Source organism: Heptranchias perlo, chromosome 22 (assembly GCF_035084215.1).
Source record: "Heptranchias perlo isolate sHepPer1 chromosome 22, sHepPer1.hap1, whole genome shotgun sequence".
NCBI lineage: Eukaryota > Metazoa > Chordata > Chondrichthyes > Hexanchiformes > Hexanchidae > Heptranchias > Heptranchias perlo.
In genome coordinates, this window is record NC_090346.1 from 44317581 (window position 1) to 44332277 (window position 14697).

The 14697-nt window shown below is 45.4% G+C and overlaps 1 protein-coding gene across 1 annotated transcript in view; it reads right to left on the reverse strand.

The window, feature by feature from the left end:
• Nucleotides 1–1423: 1423 nt before the first annotated feature.
• Nucleotides 1424–14697, reverse strand: part of slc5a10 (solute carrier family 5 member 10) — a 92968-nt gene continuing 79694 nt past the window's right edge. The window contains exons 11-15 of the mRNA XM_068003434.1: nucleotides 14359–14509; nucleotides 13134–13302; nucleotides 11275–11490; nucleotides 7251–7356; nucleotides 1424–2442 (exon numbers count right to left, since the gene is read on the reverse strand). Coding sequence (XP_067859535.1) covers nucleotides 2249–2442; nucleotides 7251–7356; nucleotides 11275–11490; nucleotides 13134–13302; nucleotides 14359–14509 — 836 coding nt within the window. The 3' untranslated portion in view covers nucleotides 1424–2248. The remainder of the gene's footprint in view (nucleotides 2443–7250; nucleotides 7357–11274; nucleotides 11491–13133; nucleotides 13303–14358; nucleotides 14510–14697) is intronic.

The window sequence follows — 14697 nt, forward strand, 5'->3', positions numbered from 1 at the left end:
GCAGGACTCACAGCAAAAAGTCTATTTTACAACAGAGTCTATTTACTCAGCAAACAGAGTCTGTTTAGATCAGCGCACTACGGCAAACAGTCTACAGAGTCTATTTAAAAAGAGTCTCTACGAACTACAGCAAATAGAACTCATGACCAAAACTGCAGCAACTTCTCCTGATAAAAGCAGGGTGATTTCTCCAGCAAAGTGCAGTCAGTGGAGTATGGTTACAAAATACAAATTATGTGCGTAAAATCAATCCCAGTCACTTACAGCAGTGCGGTCTCCAGGCGTGATTGATGGGGGAATTATCCAATCATCTCTATTCTGGCCGGGAATAGCGGTGTCATTATATGCAGCGGTAAATTTAGCTTAGACTGCTGCAGGGCAATCGGAAGCAACTTTAGAACTGACAGAGTAAGATAAATCCCATGCACTTTTTAACTTATCATGTTTTGACAACTCAAAAATATCACCTATCCTGTGCTGAAAGCAGAAGATGTCACTTTGAGTGATAAGTGTAGTTAGATGTGTTATGCATTCATTTAAATTTCAAACTGGAGATATCCAGTTCTTTCACTAAAAATTAATACAGTTCTTTTTTTCATCTTTTTGTTCAGCTAACAAACGGCCATCATATGATTGTCTGAGTCAATTAGCAATCACAAGACTTATTGGCTTGGAAATTGGTTTCAAACTGGGCACAGGGAATGGTCCTTCTGCCAGGATGATATTGGGCCTCGGGCCTCATTCAACTGATGCCGGTGAGCTCCGGACACATGTGGAGGAAGGGGGGGGGGTGATCTGGAAGGGGTGGGAAAGCAATCTAAAGGGGGAGGGGGCGATCGAGAGGGAGGGGAGTGATCGGGAGAGGGACGAATGGGAGCCGGTAACGGTCTTTGGCAATGCAGCGGAGGCGGGGGGTGGGAGGAGTACTCTTCCTTCTCCCGGCTCGACATTCAGGTAGGTTTTTGGTGGGGGTTGCCAATGGTCCCTTTAAGCACCGCTGATCAGGCTGCTGATTTTCCTCAGGCTGCTGATTTTCCTCAGGCAGCCCAATTTTGGGGAGGTGGTCTCAACCAGCTGTTGGATCCTTTATTTGTATATGTAAACCGCCTAACGCTTGTTTCAAGCTGGATGACTGTTTTTCTGCCTTCGCCAATATGGCGGGTGGCACACTTCCGGTGCAGAATGTGCATACTGCCCGCTATATTGGACGCTGTGGTGCCAGTTTCATGCCTGTAAAACGGGCACGGCATCAACCAATTTCTAGTTCTCTGTGTTAGTATTTGCTATTCATCCTGCAAAATGGTTAATGATAAAAGGATGCTTTATAAACCGATTTCAATAGTGAAAAGTTCTGCTAGTTTTAATAGTCAGCTAACCAAGCGGTCAGTTGATGCTGACATTAACGTACTCATGGGCCTGGATATCTTGAACAAAAGCTGATTTTAATAACTGCACATAAGTCACCCACATCACACCATAACATAAGATCAAAACTACAAAGGTCGGAAATCTGAAATTTAAAACAGTAAATACGGCGCACACCTGAAATGTCAGAACCCTGTCTCTTCACAGATGCTGCCTGACATGCTGTGTATTTCTAGCATTTTCTGTCTGTATTTCACACCATGACAGGTTTTCTTGTTAGTGTTTTTCAATTAAAACTATTTATCAATTGCCAGTGTGTGGAAATAAGCAATTCAGGGACTCAAAGCTGTATGTAGAGTACAACAACATCAACAACTCGCATTTATATAGCACCTTTAACGTAGTAAAACGTCCCAAGGCGCTTCACAGGAGCGATATCAGACAAAATTTGACACCAAGACATATAAAGAGATATTAGGACAGGTGACCAAAAGCTTGGTCAAAGAGGTAGGTTTTAAGGAACATCTTAAAAGGAGGAAAGAGAGGTAGAGAGACGGAGAGGTTTAGGGAGGGAATTCCAGAGCTTAGGGCATAGGCAGTTGCAGGTGCCTACAGTGGAGCGAAGAAAACCAGTGATGCGCAAGAGGCCAGAATTGGAGGAGCGCAGAGATCTCGCAGGGTTATAGGGCTGGAGAAGGTTACAGAGATAGGGAGTAAAGCAAAAATAATACACTGTTCACACAGTTGTGGGGATTTTCCTCAGGTGAGGGGACCTAGCGGATATCAATTGTTCTGCATATTCCATTGAAAATGCCACTGTGTACATCACACACCATAAAATCTATCGTTCAGGCTTGTTTCAGATGTACAATAATTTCCTCTTTCAAGCAAAGTACGCATACAGGAAAATGTTCACGCACATGAGAATGATTGCATTTATACAACACACTCGGGCCCAGAATGGGTTCTCATAGATATCAGCGACGTTGCATTGTACGGGCCTGTTGTCTCTGTTTGACTTAGTACTGCAGAACAGGTTAGTCCAGGACCATTTCTGCTGTGTCATCTGCTCAGGACCTAATGCAAAAAGAAAAGGATAATTTAGTTAGTAAATAATGTTGGAAAGGCAAAGATCACAGACAGGCACTAAACAAACAGGAGAGATTTAAAAAAAATTGTAAATAAGTAATAAAATTGAAGAAGATTGTAAAATCGGATTTTGTTTGGAAACAGGTTCTAACTCTTGGTTCTTCCTATAACACCGAGGCCCCATCTTCCCTCACTGGTGGACTTAAAAGATCCCACAGCACTATTTTGAAGAAGAGCAGGGGAGTTCTCTCCGGGGTTCTGGTCAATATTTATCCCTCAACCAACATCACTAAAACAGATGATCTGGTCATTATCACGTTGCTATTTGTGGGAACTTGCTGCACGCAAATTGGCTGCCGCGTTTCCTACATTACAACAGTCTCTACATTTCAAAGGTCCTTCATTGGCTATAAAGTGTTTTGAGATGTCCTATGGTCATGAAAGGCGCTATATAAATGCCAGTCTTCCATTCTTTTTTTCTTTATCACTTCATCTACATTTTTAAGGAAACGACAGCACCATTGTCTGCAGCCAATGTAACCTGGGCGTCTTGAATGAGGCAGTCTTGTTTAAAACACCTCGCTCGTACTGAAGCTGGAAATGTTGCAAGGCCTCTTGTCATCATCACCTCGAAGACTGGGCTCTCAAGCAGTCTCCTCGCTGGCCTCCTGCTTCCACCCTTCAGAAGCTTCAGTGAATCCAGCACACCACAGACTGCACCCTCTCCTCCAGAAAACCCCACACATTCTTCACCCCATCCTTGCCAAACTCCAATAGCTTCCAGAGCCCCGGCAAATCAGCTTCAAAACCCTACTCTTCAGATCCCTCGATGGCCCTGCCTGCCCCCTCCATTACTGGAACTCCGGATTGTTACATTCCTGTAACCCTCCCTGAGGCCGATCACTCAGTCAATGCACCCTCCCTCTCTGGAGCTCTCTCCCAAAGCTACTTTGCCTTGTTACCTCCTCCCTGTCTTCAACAGTCAGCTCTTTGCAAGCATGAGGGTTCCGTTATGTATTTCAATGACAGATTATGCGTGGTGTACTAGCATAATAGGGGAGAGGAGATAAAGCTGCAGCTGTCACCTGTCCTCCTACCCCTTCTCTCACTTCTTCTTTAGTTTGCCTGCCTGGGACTTCCAGTGCTTCCTGTTTATATGGGGTCACAGATCAGCGGTCGGGTGGGGGCGTCCCATTTGGTGGGGACGGCCCACCGCATGTGGTTGATTCCTGCTGATGAGCTGCTTTTCCCTGTAAGATGTCGTGAGAATGCCCTCTGGTTGCCGTGAGATGTAATCCCATACAGCTGTCAGCAGGCAAACCATTAGGGGTGTCAGCAGGTACGTGAAACAAGCAAGTACATTTCATGTGAGGCTTTTAGTGGTTCCATTCATGCAAGGCAGTGAATGAAAGAGCAATTTCAGGTGAAAGAAGAGGTATGAAGACTCCTGCAGGATCTCCTGTGCATTGATGATAAGCTGATGAAGTATCAGAAGGGCGAAAAGTGTTAAACTGTGCATTCGTAGAAGGTGCAACTGCCTCAACTTACCTTGGCTGCCCTGGTCAGGTCATTGAACTACTTGTGGCATTGCGTTACCAGGTGGGGGCGTGATGGAGGTGGCATATACTGCCATGGCCACCTCCTTCAGCTGTACCTGAGCAGTTCTATTTGATGGGCACCTTGTGTCCAAACAGGTGTTCCTTCCTCTGTCTTAGTGGGGCCAGCAGTCCTCCACCAAAGACTCTGTGCCCTGTAGGACTGCTCTCAGCCAAGTTCCTCCGACTGCAGTTGGAAGTTGGAGCAAAGTTTCAGTTCTCCGGCCAGGCCCCTTCACTGCAGCCGGTTAAATGTTCTTGAGCAGAATTTCTTTCCTTGTTGTTGTGGCTTTCAAACCAATTTGTCACACTGCTGATTCCACTGGCACTGCCTTGCACTGAATTCCACCCAAATACTTCACTCATTGTTTTCCCTTACTTTGAACGGTACATTGAATAACTTACACAATGAGCAACATTGTCAATGTTTGTTTGGGTTTAGCGCGCAGCCTCTGAAGGCCGAGGGCTGAAAGCACAGAATCCCTCGCGGCCTCGTGGGAATACACAAATGAGGCTGACCCCAGTGTCATCAGTGGAGCACTGCGACATCATTCAGCTGAGCCCCAACAATGCTCAATGCCCCAACAGAGCTGCGGAGTGGGACTAAAAAGATAGCTCTTTCAAAGAACCTGCACAGGCACGATGGGCTGAATGGCCTCCTCCTGTGATGTACCTACTATGAATGCTACTGTGGAAAGTCCATGGGCGCCAATGATGACTGTCCCTTCCACTTGCTCCTCAAAGTGCTGACGTTGCCCTAGGAATGTATTAGGGACAGGAGGAAGTCATTCAGCCCCTCAAGCCTGCTCGCCATTCAATTAGATCATGGCTGATCTGTAGCTCCACTCCATTTACCCGCCTTTGCTCCATATCCCTTGACATCCTAACCCAACAAAAATCAGTCGATCTCGGTCTTGAATGCTCATATTGTTCCCCAGCCACAGCCTTTTGGGGGGGTGGGGGAGGGAATTCCAGATTTCTACTACCCTTTGTGTGAAAAAGTGCTTCCTTATTTCACTCCTAAATAGCCTGGCTCTAATTTTAAGATTATGTCCCCTCGTTCTTGATTCCCCCACCAGAGGAAATAGTTTCTCTGTATCTACCCTATCGAATCCTTTTAACATTTTAGACGCCTCGATTCGATGACCCCACAAGCTTCTATACTCAAGGGAACACAAGCCAAGTTTATGCAACCTGTCCTCATAACTTAACCCTGCAGCTTACAGGAAATGTAGGCTCCCTCGCTAGAACCGATGGCTGTCAGATATTGCTCCAGCATTCCCGCGGGGATGTTGTCTTCGATCAATGGGAAATAGCAAGCAGGTTCTTTCCCTGTTTGCTTCGAAGGGGCTAGGCATCCTGTTGTCTGTGAGGCTCAATATGTAACCGCGTATCTCGCCCATGAGACCAACATGCAGTGTTTCATACCTGGTGACCATTGAGCAAACGCAGGGGCTGAATTGTGTTAAGAGGAGTGAGGAGGAGCGGGGTGGGGGGGACATTAAGGAGCAGATTTTCCTCTGCAGCTAAGGTGGCTCCCGAGTATATCTCCAGTAGGCCGGGAAATTGGGCAGGAAATCTCCATTATCTCGTGAGTTCCACAACTTGTTCAGTTCTGATGAAAGGTCATCGATCTGAAACGTTAACTCTGTTTCTCTCTCCACAGATGCTGCCTGACCTGCCGAGTGTTTCCAGCCTTTACTGTTTTTATTTCCGATTTCAAGCATCTGCGGTATTTTGCTTTTGTTTCAGCAGATACAGTTGCTGTTATCAAAATTATTAAGACACTAAATAGTTGCCTAACAGGCCCCACATTGACTGGTGTTTTATTGACAATAACATAAGTAGCACAGGGAGTTAAATGGTCTCCCAGTGGAAAACTTGGGCTGCATCGGGCTTTACCAGATGATAATTTCCCTTATTAATGTCATTACCGGCAATGTCTCCGGCAGCAGTGATTAGCCGCTGATAACCATTTAATGGATTGCACCACACATCACATTTTAGGATGTGGCTAAAATCCAATCGATTGAATCAGCAGACGATTGCACCATATTGGTGAACTTTTCCATTTTATCAATGGTTCCCAGTGATGTTCATAACTCACACTGATGTCGTATAGGCCCTCGACACAACAGCAACAACAACAACAACTTGCATTTATATAGCGCCTTTAACGTAGTAAAAACGTCCCAAGATGCTTCACAGGAGCATTACAGACAAAATTTAACACCGAGCCACATAAGGAGATATTAGGACAAGTAACTAAAATATTGTCCAAAGAAGTAGGTTTTAAGGAGAGTCATAAAGGAGGAGAGAAAGGTGGAGAGGTTTAGGGAGGGAATTCCAGAGCTTAGGGCCTAGGCAGCTGAAGGGACGGACGCCAATGGCGGAACAATGGAAATGGGGGTTGCACAAAAGGCTAGAGTTGGAGCAGAGCAGAGACTTGTGAAAGATGCACATCACTGGGCAGTACCTTAGCTAAAATACTTATTAACAGAGTGGCGGCAATTGCAGAAATCTATTATTAATTAAGCGTGTAAATTTATTAAAACTGCTTTGCTCCAAAATGTTCTCATCAAAATCTTCAGTGTATATAAAAATATGCAAATCATGAAAATTAATTTCAATTTAAACGGTTTCAGTTTCTCCATGTTAGCAGCGATGACAAAGGTACAACGCAGTCCTGTGTTGGGGGGGCGGGGGGTGGAGACATGATTACAACTGAAGTAAATGTAAGAGTCATGCACAGAGAGCCAAATCTTGCTTCCCTCCCTCCCCCTCACAATACTCTTCAATTTTATTCTATCCTCTCCTGAAGGCAACGATGATTTCTATCAAGGTACAGCTCCACAGGTGCTGGCAGTCCTCACATTCATCATGTCATTAGCCGTGGCAGTGAGTCATTCAACCTTGAGGGGCATCGCGACTGAAACAATCCATTCTCACCTGACATCCAGATTTTCCAGCTGAGGTCACTGGACAGCAATCGGGAGTAGAAACCCAGGTTGATTTACCGCCCTCCCACCCAGACACTAATACAGCACAGACCACACCTTGAACCCGGGATTTTTCTGGTCTTTATGGCTCAGGATCGTATTGAGTGATACATCCAGCCTCCGGGTCATGGTGGGGGCGGGGCACAGAACGAGTGACGTCCCCTCAGACCTGTAAAACACTAAATCGCTGAAATGATCCTACCCTCGTTTGTGCTCTCCCAGGAACGTCTCTCAGGAGATGTTTTTTGCAAGGATATTTCAGGCTGTTTTCTCTCTCGTGAAAGTGTCCACCAAGTAACGTTTCTCATCTGAGAAGCAAGCATGAATATTTAGAGATGGTGACGTACTTCGGATCTGAAACGATTCTGCCTTCAAACATGACAGCATTATTAAAACAAATAAAAGAAATACCACCCATTATATTTATTTAAACTCCATTGGAAATTTTCATAGAATCATAGAAAGGTTACAGCACGGAAGGAGGCCATTCGGCCCATCGAGTCTGTGCCAGCTCTATGCAAGAGCAATCCAGCTAGTCCCACTACCCCACCCTATCCGCGTAGCCCTGCAATTTTTTTATTTTCAAGTGCTTATCCGGTTCCCTTTTGAAAGCCATGATTGAATCTGCCTCCACCACCCCCTCAGGCAGTGCATTCCAGATCCTAACCACTCGCAGTGTAAAAAAATTTTTCCTCATGTCACCTTTGGTTCTTTTGCCAATCACCTTAAATCTATGTGCTTTAGTTCTTGACCCTTCCGCCAATGGGAACAGTTTCTCTATATCTACTCTGTCTAGACCCTTCATTTGTAAACAATTTTACAACAACAAGTTATAGTCCAGCAATTTTATTTTAAATTCACAAGCTTTCGGAGGCTTCCTCCTTCCTCGGAAGGAGGAAGCCTCCGAAAGCTTGTGAATTTAAAATAAAATTGCTGGACTATAACTTGGTGTTGTAAAATTGTTTACAATTGTCAACCCCAGTCCATCACCGGCATCTCCACATCATAGACCCTTCATGATTTTGAATGCCTTTTGGTCCAAACAACATTGTTTTCTAGTTTGTAATAGGTTTATAGCTATTAATTTAAGTGGCAGAACTTGTGTATGAGGTACACAGAACAACTTCTTTGTGTAAAACCTACCCAAAGATATATTCACCTCAAGGGAACAAAGAGTTATTACCTGAAATATATTTTTCTTACTATTATGCTAACTTTATATACATAAAGGCTTCTTCGACAGCACCTCCCAAACCCGCGACCTCTACCACCCAGAAGGACAAGGGCAGCAGGTGCGTGGGAACACCACCACCTGCACGTTCCCCTCCAAATTACACACCATCCTGACTTGGAAATATATCGCCGTTCCTTCATCGTTACTGGGTCAAAATCCTGGAACTCCCTAACAGCATTGTGGGAGAACCTTCACCACACGGACTGCAGCGGTTCAAGATGGTGGCTCACCACCACCTTCTCAAGGGCAATTAGGGATGGGCAATAAATGCTGGCCTTGCCAGCGATGTCAACATCCCATGAATTAATTTTAAAAAAAACCACTTTCACGTGTTAATATGGGTGGTTCACAAACTTAGTTTTGTCAGGTGTTCTCATTTAAAGGATGGGCAACGCAGCTCAAAACCAAACCTAAATATTACAATGTGCGCTGAAATCTCTTCATTCCTAAGTTTGCATTCTCAAACACGATAGATTTTGTTATTGTTGAAAGTAGTTTAACTTTCAGTGAGAATATAATGAATGGTGCTTGATTTCTTTGTCTTGAGCAAACAGTGGGCCCGACCAGCCCTACCTTCTTTATAAATGCCACTCCTAATGTAAATGGTTCAAACCTGGCTCCCAGAAGGATTGGCCTAATCTTCATTACTACTCTTGGCAGGCTGAAGCCTCCGTGTTAAATCATTAGTCACTACCTCGGGCTGGGTGGTAGGGTTACCAACTCTGGTTGGCCGTATTTCTGAAATTTTCATCACATGATCTCCCGCCTCCAACTGCCCCACCAAACAGCCTTTCTTCCCCATCTCCAATATTTTTATAACTAATAAACAAGTGTTCAATGTAAAAAAATACACAATGTTTTTAGTGCCCCTATGATTTTTCTCCCAGCTATTGCTCGCAGCGGTGTCCAGGAGATTACTCTTTAATTCCTGGAGACTCCAGGGCAATCCTGGAGAGTTGGCAACCCCTACCGGGTCGCTCTGACCTCAGGGAGATTTACAATCTTTTACACCACCTTTCAAGATTGTGCAGCTTTTGTAGAAAGTTACAGGTTCATGAATTATGTTGGCCATATCATGCTCTGTGTAAGTAATCTGCTCATGCATAGGCTTACCAGGTAGAATAGCCATAATAAGCTTTTAAAATATATATCTACATATTAAAGATTGATCCTGCAGTGGTTGTAATGGCTTTACAAGGCCACGCCTGGAATATAGGAGACATTACCTCATTAACCATCCATGATTGTAGGTAAATAGTAAATCAGTCGAGAGACCATAGCGAATAATCTGGTATGAATCGGGGTTGTGTTATGAATGCACTGGGAAGAGATAAGACTTCAATGCTACAGAGAACTCATGTGTGGAATGTCCAGAGTGTAATAAACAATCTAAGACACCAAAGACTTGCACAACAAATGGTAACAGCTAACCTCACCACTAAACAAGCTTACGTGTCAACAGCATACACATATGGTGGCATATGGGACCCACATTTGTCCTACGTAATTAAACGTATAAAAGATACCACACACTGGAGCTCCAGGGGACGTCCGACCTAGTCTTGCTGAGGCTGGCGTAAGCAGTCAAGATGACATGCTTGCGACCTCCTGTAGGAGTCTTTGGTAGTCTTGGGACCTATATCTCATGTACACTGCTCATTGACTTGATTTAATAAAGAGTATTGCCCAGACGTTTCAGTGCGTCCTCGTCCCCAAACTTGTAGGTAAAGGGTGTATAACGATATCCTATACACCTCCACATACAGGCAATAGGGATATATGACAATATCCTGTATAAACCCACATTACACCATATTTCAACTATTGATGGCATAAAGATAGAACTGTTGATAAGGGGGTAGATTTTCAAGTTGCCGTTCGGGGGTAAGACTGGCATTACACATCATCGGCCCGTTACAGAAACCGCCAGATTCTGATTTCCTTGGCAGATCATGGGCCCCGATATTTGCGGGGAGGTGGGTAGGGAGTGGGGGGGCGTCTTTTAGCGGCCCGGGAAACCTGGAAATACAGGGAACGTGGAGGTCCTGCCGAATTTGAATTTTTTTCCTCTGTTTCCCTCCCGGCAGGTGGCCAGATCGAGAGGCTGACTAGCTGTCGGGCGGAAGGCCTGTGGTAGAAGGCCACAGCCAGGGACCAGAGTGGAGGGAGGGAGGGAGGGAGGGAGGGATAGAGTTATCGGTGGGGATGGGGGGAGAAGAGTTCTCAGGGGGGTGGGGGAAAACCGCAGGGGGATGGTGGGGGATCGCGTGGGGAAAATCGCAGGGGGAAGATCGCGGGGAGGAGAGGGGGGGGGAAGGAAAAGAGATCCCAGAGAGGAGGTCGCGGGTCAGCATCAGATCGCAGGGAGGGAGGCCAATCATGGCAGGTTTGCTTGCAGGGCCAGGGGGAAGCACTCCTGCTCCTCCTGGCCCACAATCAGTGCTGGCAAAGCATTTTAACTGCTGGATCCGGCAGCCTGCCTTTAACTGCCAGGTTTCCAGCGCCCTGAGAAACCCGGCCCACAGCCGTTAAATCCAAATGGCTGCTAAAATCTGAGGCACGGATCCTCAATAAGTTAATAAAATTACTGACCTGCCCCTGGGAGCGGGTTACTTGCCTGACCCCCAAACCGCCCCGGTTTAACCGGAAGTAGGCAGGCGCGTTCTTGGCGGGTCGGTGTCGGGTTTCCCATTTTTAAGAATTTAACCTCCGCTCCCCACCCCCCCGCCCCTCTCTCGCCTGTCCTGGGGGGTTAAATTCCCCTCCCCCCCCCCCACCATGGGGTTTCTTTAACGCCAGTTTTACACCCAGACGGCATGTTGAAGATCTACCCCAGGATGTCTTTAGCCGAAGCGGGGGAGGGGGGAGTTACCTGGGCAACAACAGTCTTTTCTAAACTGATGAAATGTGGAAAGAAAAAATAGCTCCAGCCTCCCCCAGCCGAGAAGTGCATCGGCGTAAACCATTCGAAAAGCAGAAGCTGTAACATTACCTGACTTTCATTCTGAGGCTCTGTCAGCAGGCTGATTGTCACGACAATGAGAGCTGTCAGGGCGCACAGTATGACTGCAAAGTGGAGGTAGTGAACTTTCTTCAGTATTGACGGTCTTGGATCATATACTCCACAGCGCGGTGAGGGGTACACAAATTCCATGATCATTCTCGCCAGGCCCACCGCTAGTCCGATCATTAGTCCCCAGAATGCACCCTGAAAATGAGCAGCTATTACTTACTGAGTCACACAGACATTCATAGGTCAAAAGCTGGACACACATAATTAGGGTTAATGGTGGACACTGCACTGGCGTCCATCTGCTATCACATTTGGACAATGGCTGGATCCAATCATTAGTACACAAGCAATAAAGTCAGTGTTAGCCATGGCTCAGTGGGTAGCACTCTCGCCTCTGAGTCAGAAGGTTGTGTGTTCAAGCCCCACTCCAGAGACTTGAGTACATAATCCAGGCTGATATTTCAGTGCAGTACTGAGGGAGCAATGAGTTAATAATCTGTTTTTTTTTTAGTGATGTTGGCTGAGGGATAAATATTGGCCAGGACACCCAGGAAGAATTACCCTACTCGTCTTCAAAATAGTGCTGTGGGATCTTTTACGTCCCGAGAGGGCAGACGGTGCCTCAGTTTAACGTCTCGTCCGAAAGACGGCACCTCCGACTGCGCAGCACTCCCTCAGTACTGCACTGGGAGTGTCAGCCTGGATTATGTGTTCAAGACTCTGGAGTGGCACTTGAATTCACAACCTTCTGACTCAGAGGTGAGAATGCTACCTGCTGAGCCACAGCTGACATCTATGAGCTCAGTAGTCTATTGCAATGATGTGTACTTAAGGCTACTTAGCATCAATGCACAAATTGCAGTATAACTGCACACTACACGGTTTTGTTTTGAAGTTTTAAACATTTTGTTGAAATAAAGAATAATGAAGAATTTTACATCATGCTTACAGTGATTGCCAAAGTAACAGTCGTGTGTTAATTTCCACTGGCAGGAGGGTCGATAACCAGAGGGCACGGATTCTATTTTGTCTTTTAAAAAGCATTTGGACAGTTACATGGGTAAGATGGGTATAGAGGGATATGGGCCAAGTGCAGGCAATTGGGACTAGCTTAGTGGTATAAACTGGGCGACATGGACATGTTGGGCCGAAGGGCCTGTTTCCATGTTGTAACTTCTATGATTCTATGATTTAAGAAAACTGGCAAAAGAACCAGCAGGGAGATGAGGAGAAATTTTTTTATGCAGCGAGTTGTTATGATCTGGAATGCACTGCCTGAAAGGGAGGTGGAAGCAGATTCAATTGTAACTTTCAAAAGGGAATTGGATAAATACTTGAAAAGGAAAAATTTGCAGGGCTATGGGGAAAGAGCAGGGGAGTGGGACTAATTAGATAGCTCTTTCAAAGAGCTGGCACAGGCACAATGGGCCGAATGGCCTGCTTCTGTGCTGTATGATTCTATGAATGCAGAATTTATGAGCAATGATGGAGAGGGAGAGAAAAGAAATAAAAGGCACTGCTAAAGGTTTTCACTTCCAGTGTAAGGTCGCAAAGCTAAACGTTTTGCTTTACATTAACAACAACAGCAGCTTGCATTTATATAGTGCCTTTAATGTAGTAAAACATCCCAAGGCACTTCACAGAAGCGATTATCAGACAAAATTTGACACCGAGCTACATAAGAAAATATTAGGACAGGTGACCAAGAGCTTGGTCAAAAAAGTAGGTTTTAAAAAACATCTTAAAAGGAGAGAGGGGTAGAGGGGCGGAGACGTTTAGGGAGGGAATTCCAGAGCTTAGGACCTAGACAACTGAAAGCACGGCCCCAAATTACTTACAGGTTCATTAACTCTTTTCCAAAACACAGCAAGAACAAAGACGGCAGTCACAGGAGGAGCTAAATAGCTGGTCACTGACTGAATGTAAACGAACAGTTGACCACTGTTAGCGCTCTGTAATATTGGGATCCAGACCAAGCTCACAGCGACCAGTATCACCGTCACAATCCTTAACAGAAAACACAGAACATGTGTGAGAAATTATCTAAACGGTTCAGGGCATTGTCACCATTTTTTTTAAAAGGTGGAGGATCTTGTAAATGCAAAGAGGATCCAAAAGAATGTTACACTGACATGGTTTTATTAGGATTCAGACCCACACAGTGTGGTGCTGACTAGCCAGGTCCAGTGCCCACTCTCTGCTGAATTAGTTAATCGCAGGAGCTCAAAGGCAGGGCGAGAGCAACCGAGAGAATGCCCGAGAACATTTTTATTTTGTAAAAGGAATGACAAGAGGCCAACAGATTGAGACTCTGATAGAGTGAGCTTGTGCTGAGATCGTAAAAGGGAGTTTGACCTAAGTCAGAGTTCAGCACTGAGACAGTGCGTGCCTGAATCCACAAGAACAGGGCTGTTCCACTGTGAGTACTTGTGAATATGACCATACAGAAATGACAGGCAGGAAAAGACCAGCCGGTTTGTGAAGTCTGTCCCACATTCATAATGCTCGGAGTATCTGCTAGGCACTTCCTACCGCCAATTGAGCTAGCATCAACTGCTGTTTGCAGAAGAGAGTTCTAAACTTCTACCACCCTTTGGGTGTAGAAGTGTTTCTTAACTTCACTCCTGAAAGTCCTGGCTCTAATTTTTAGGTTATGTCCCCTAGTTCAGTCCCCATAAACCTGTAGCTACCTCTGCCTCAAACGTTTATCCACTTTACCCTTAAGAGACATAGTGGTCTCTGCCTCAACTACCCCCCCATGGTAAAGCATTTCACGCTCTGTGTAAATTAGTGGGATGGACAGCCTGGTCTCATGGACGGAAAATCCTATGGGCACGACAGACTTCCCAACATGTGATCCCGGCAGGTGAAACTCCATACCAGAGGCACAAATTCATAAAATATACCCTTGTCATACTGGAGACTTACAGAAATTATATTATACTGAATCATGTCACCATTGACTTGGTTAGCATTTGCTTTGCACTATTCAAAAAAATACTACCTTTGGCCAGAATTTATTTTATGCTAACTCCACCTGAGGCTTATACAGTTCAGCCTTACCTTCCAACCAGCAGTAATTCCCGTTCGTTGGCATCCTTCCTGATCTTTCTCCAGATGTCCATGGTGAACAGTGTGCTGCTGCTATTGAATATTGACGTCAGGGATGACATGAGAGCAGCCATCATAACTGCAATCATTAGACCCCGTAAACCTGGAATCAGTTCGGAGAGCAACAACAGTTAAGACCAATACACTAAGCAGCACTGGTTAGCTATTAGAAAATGGCAAGCCTGCATTTAGACACAGCAAGTATAACAGCAACATCTTGCATTTATATAGCGCCGTTAACATAGTAAAACGTCCCAAGGCGCTTCACAGGAGCGTTATTCATCAAAATTT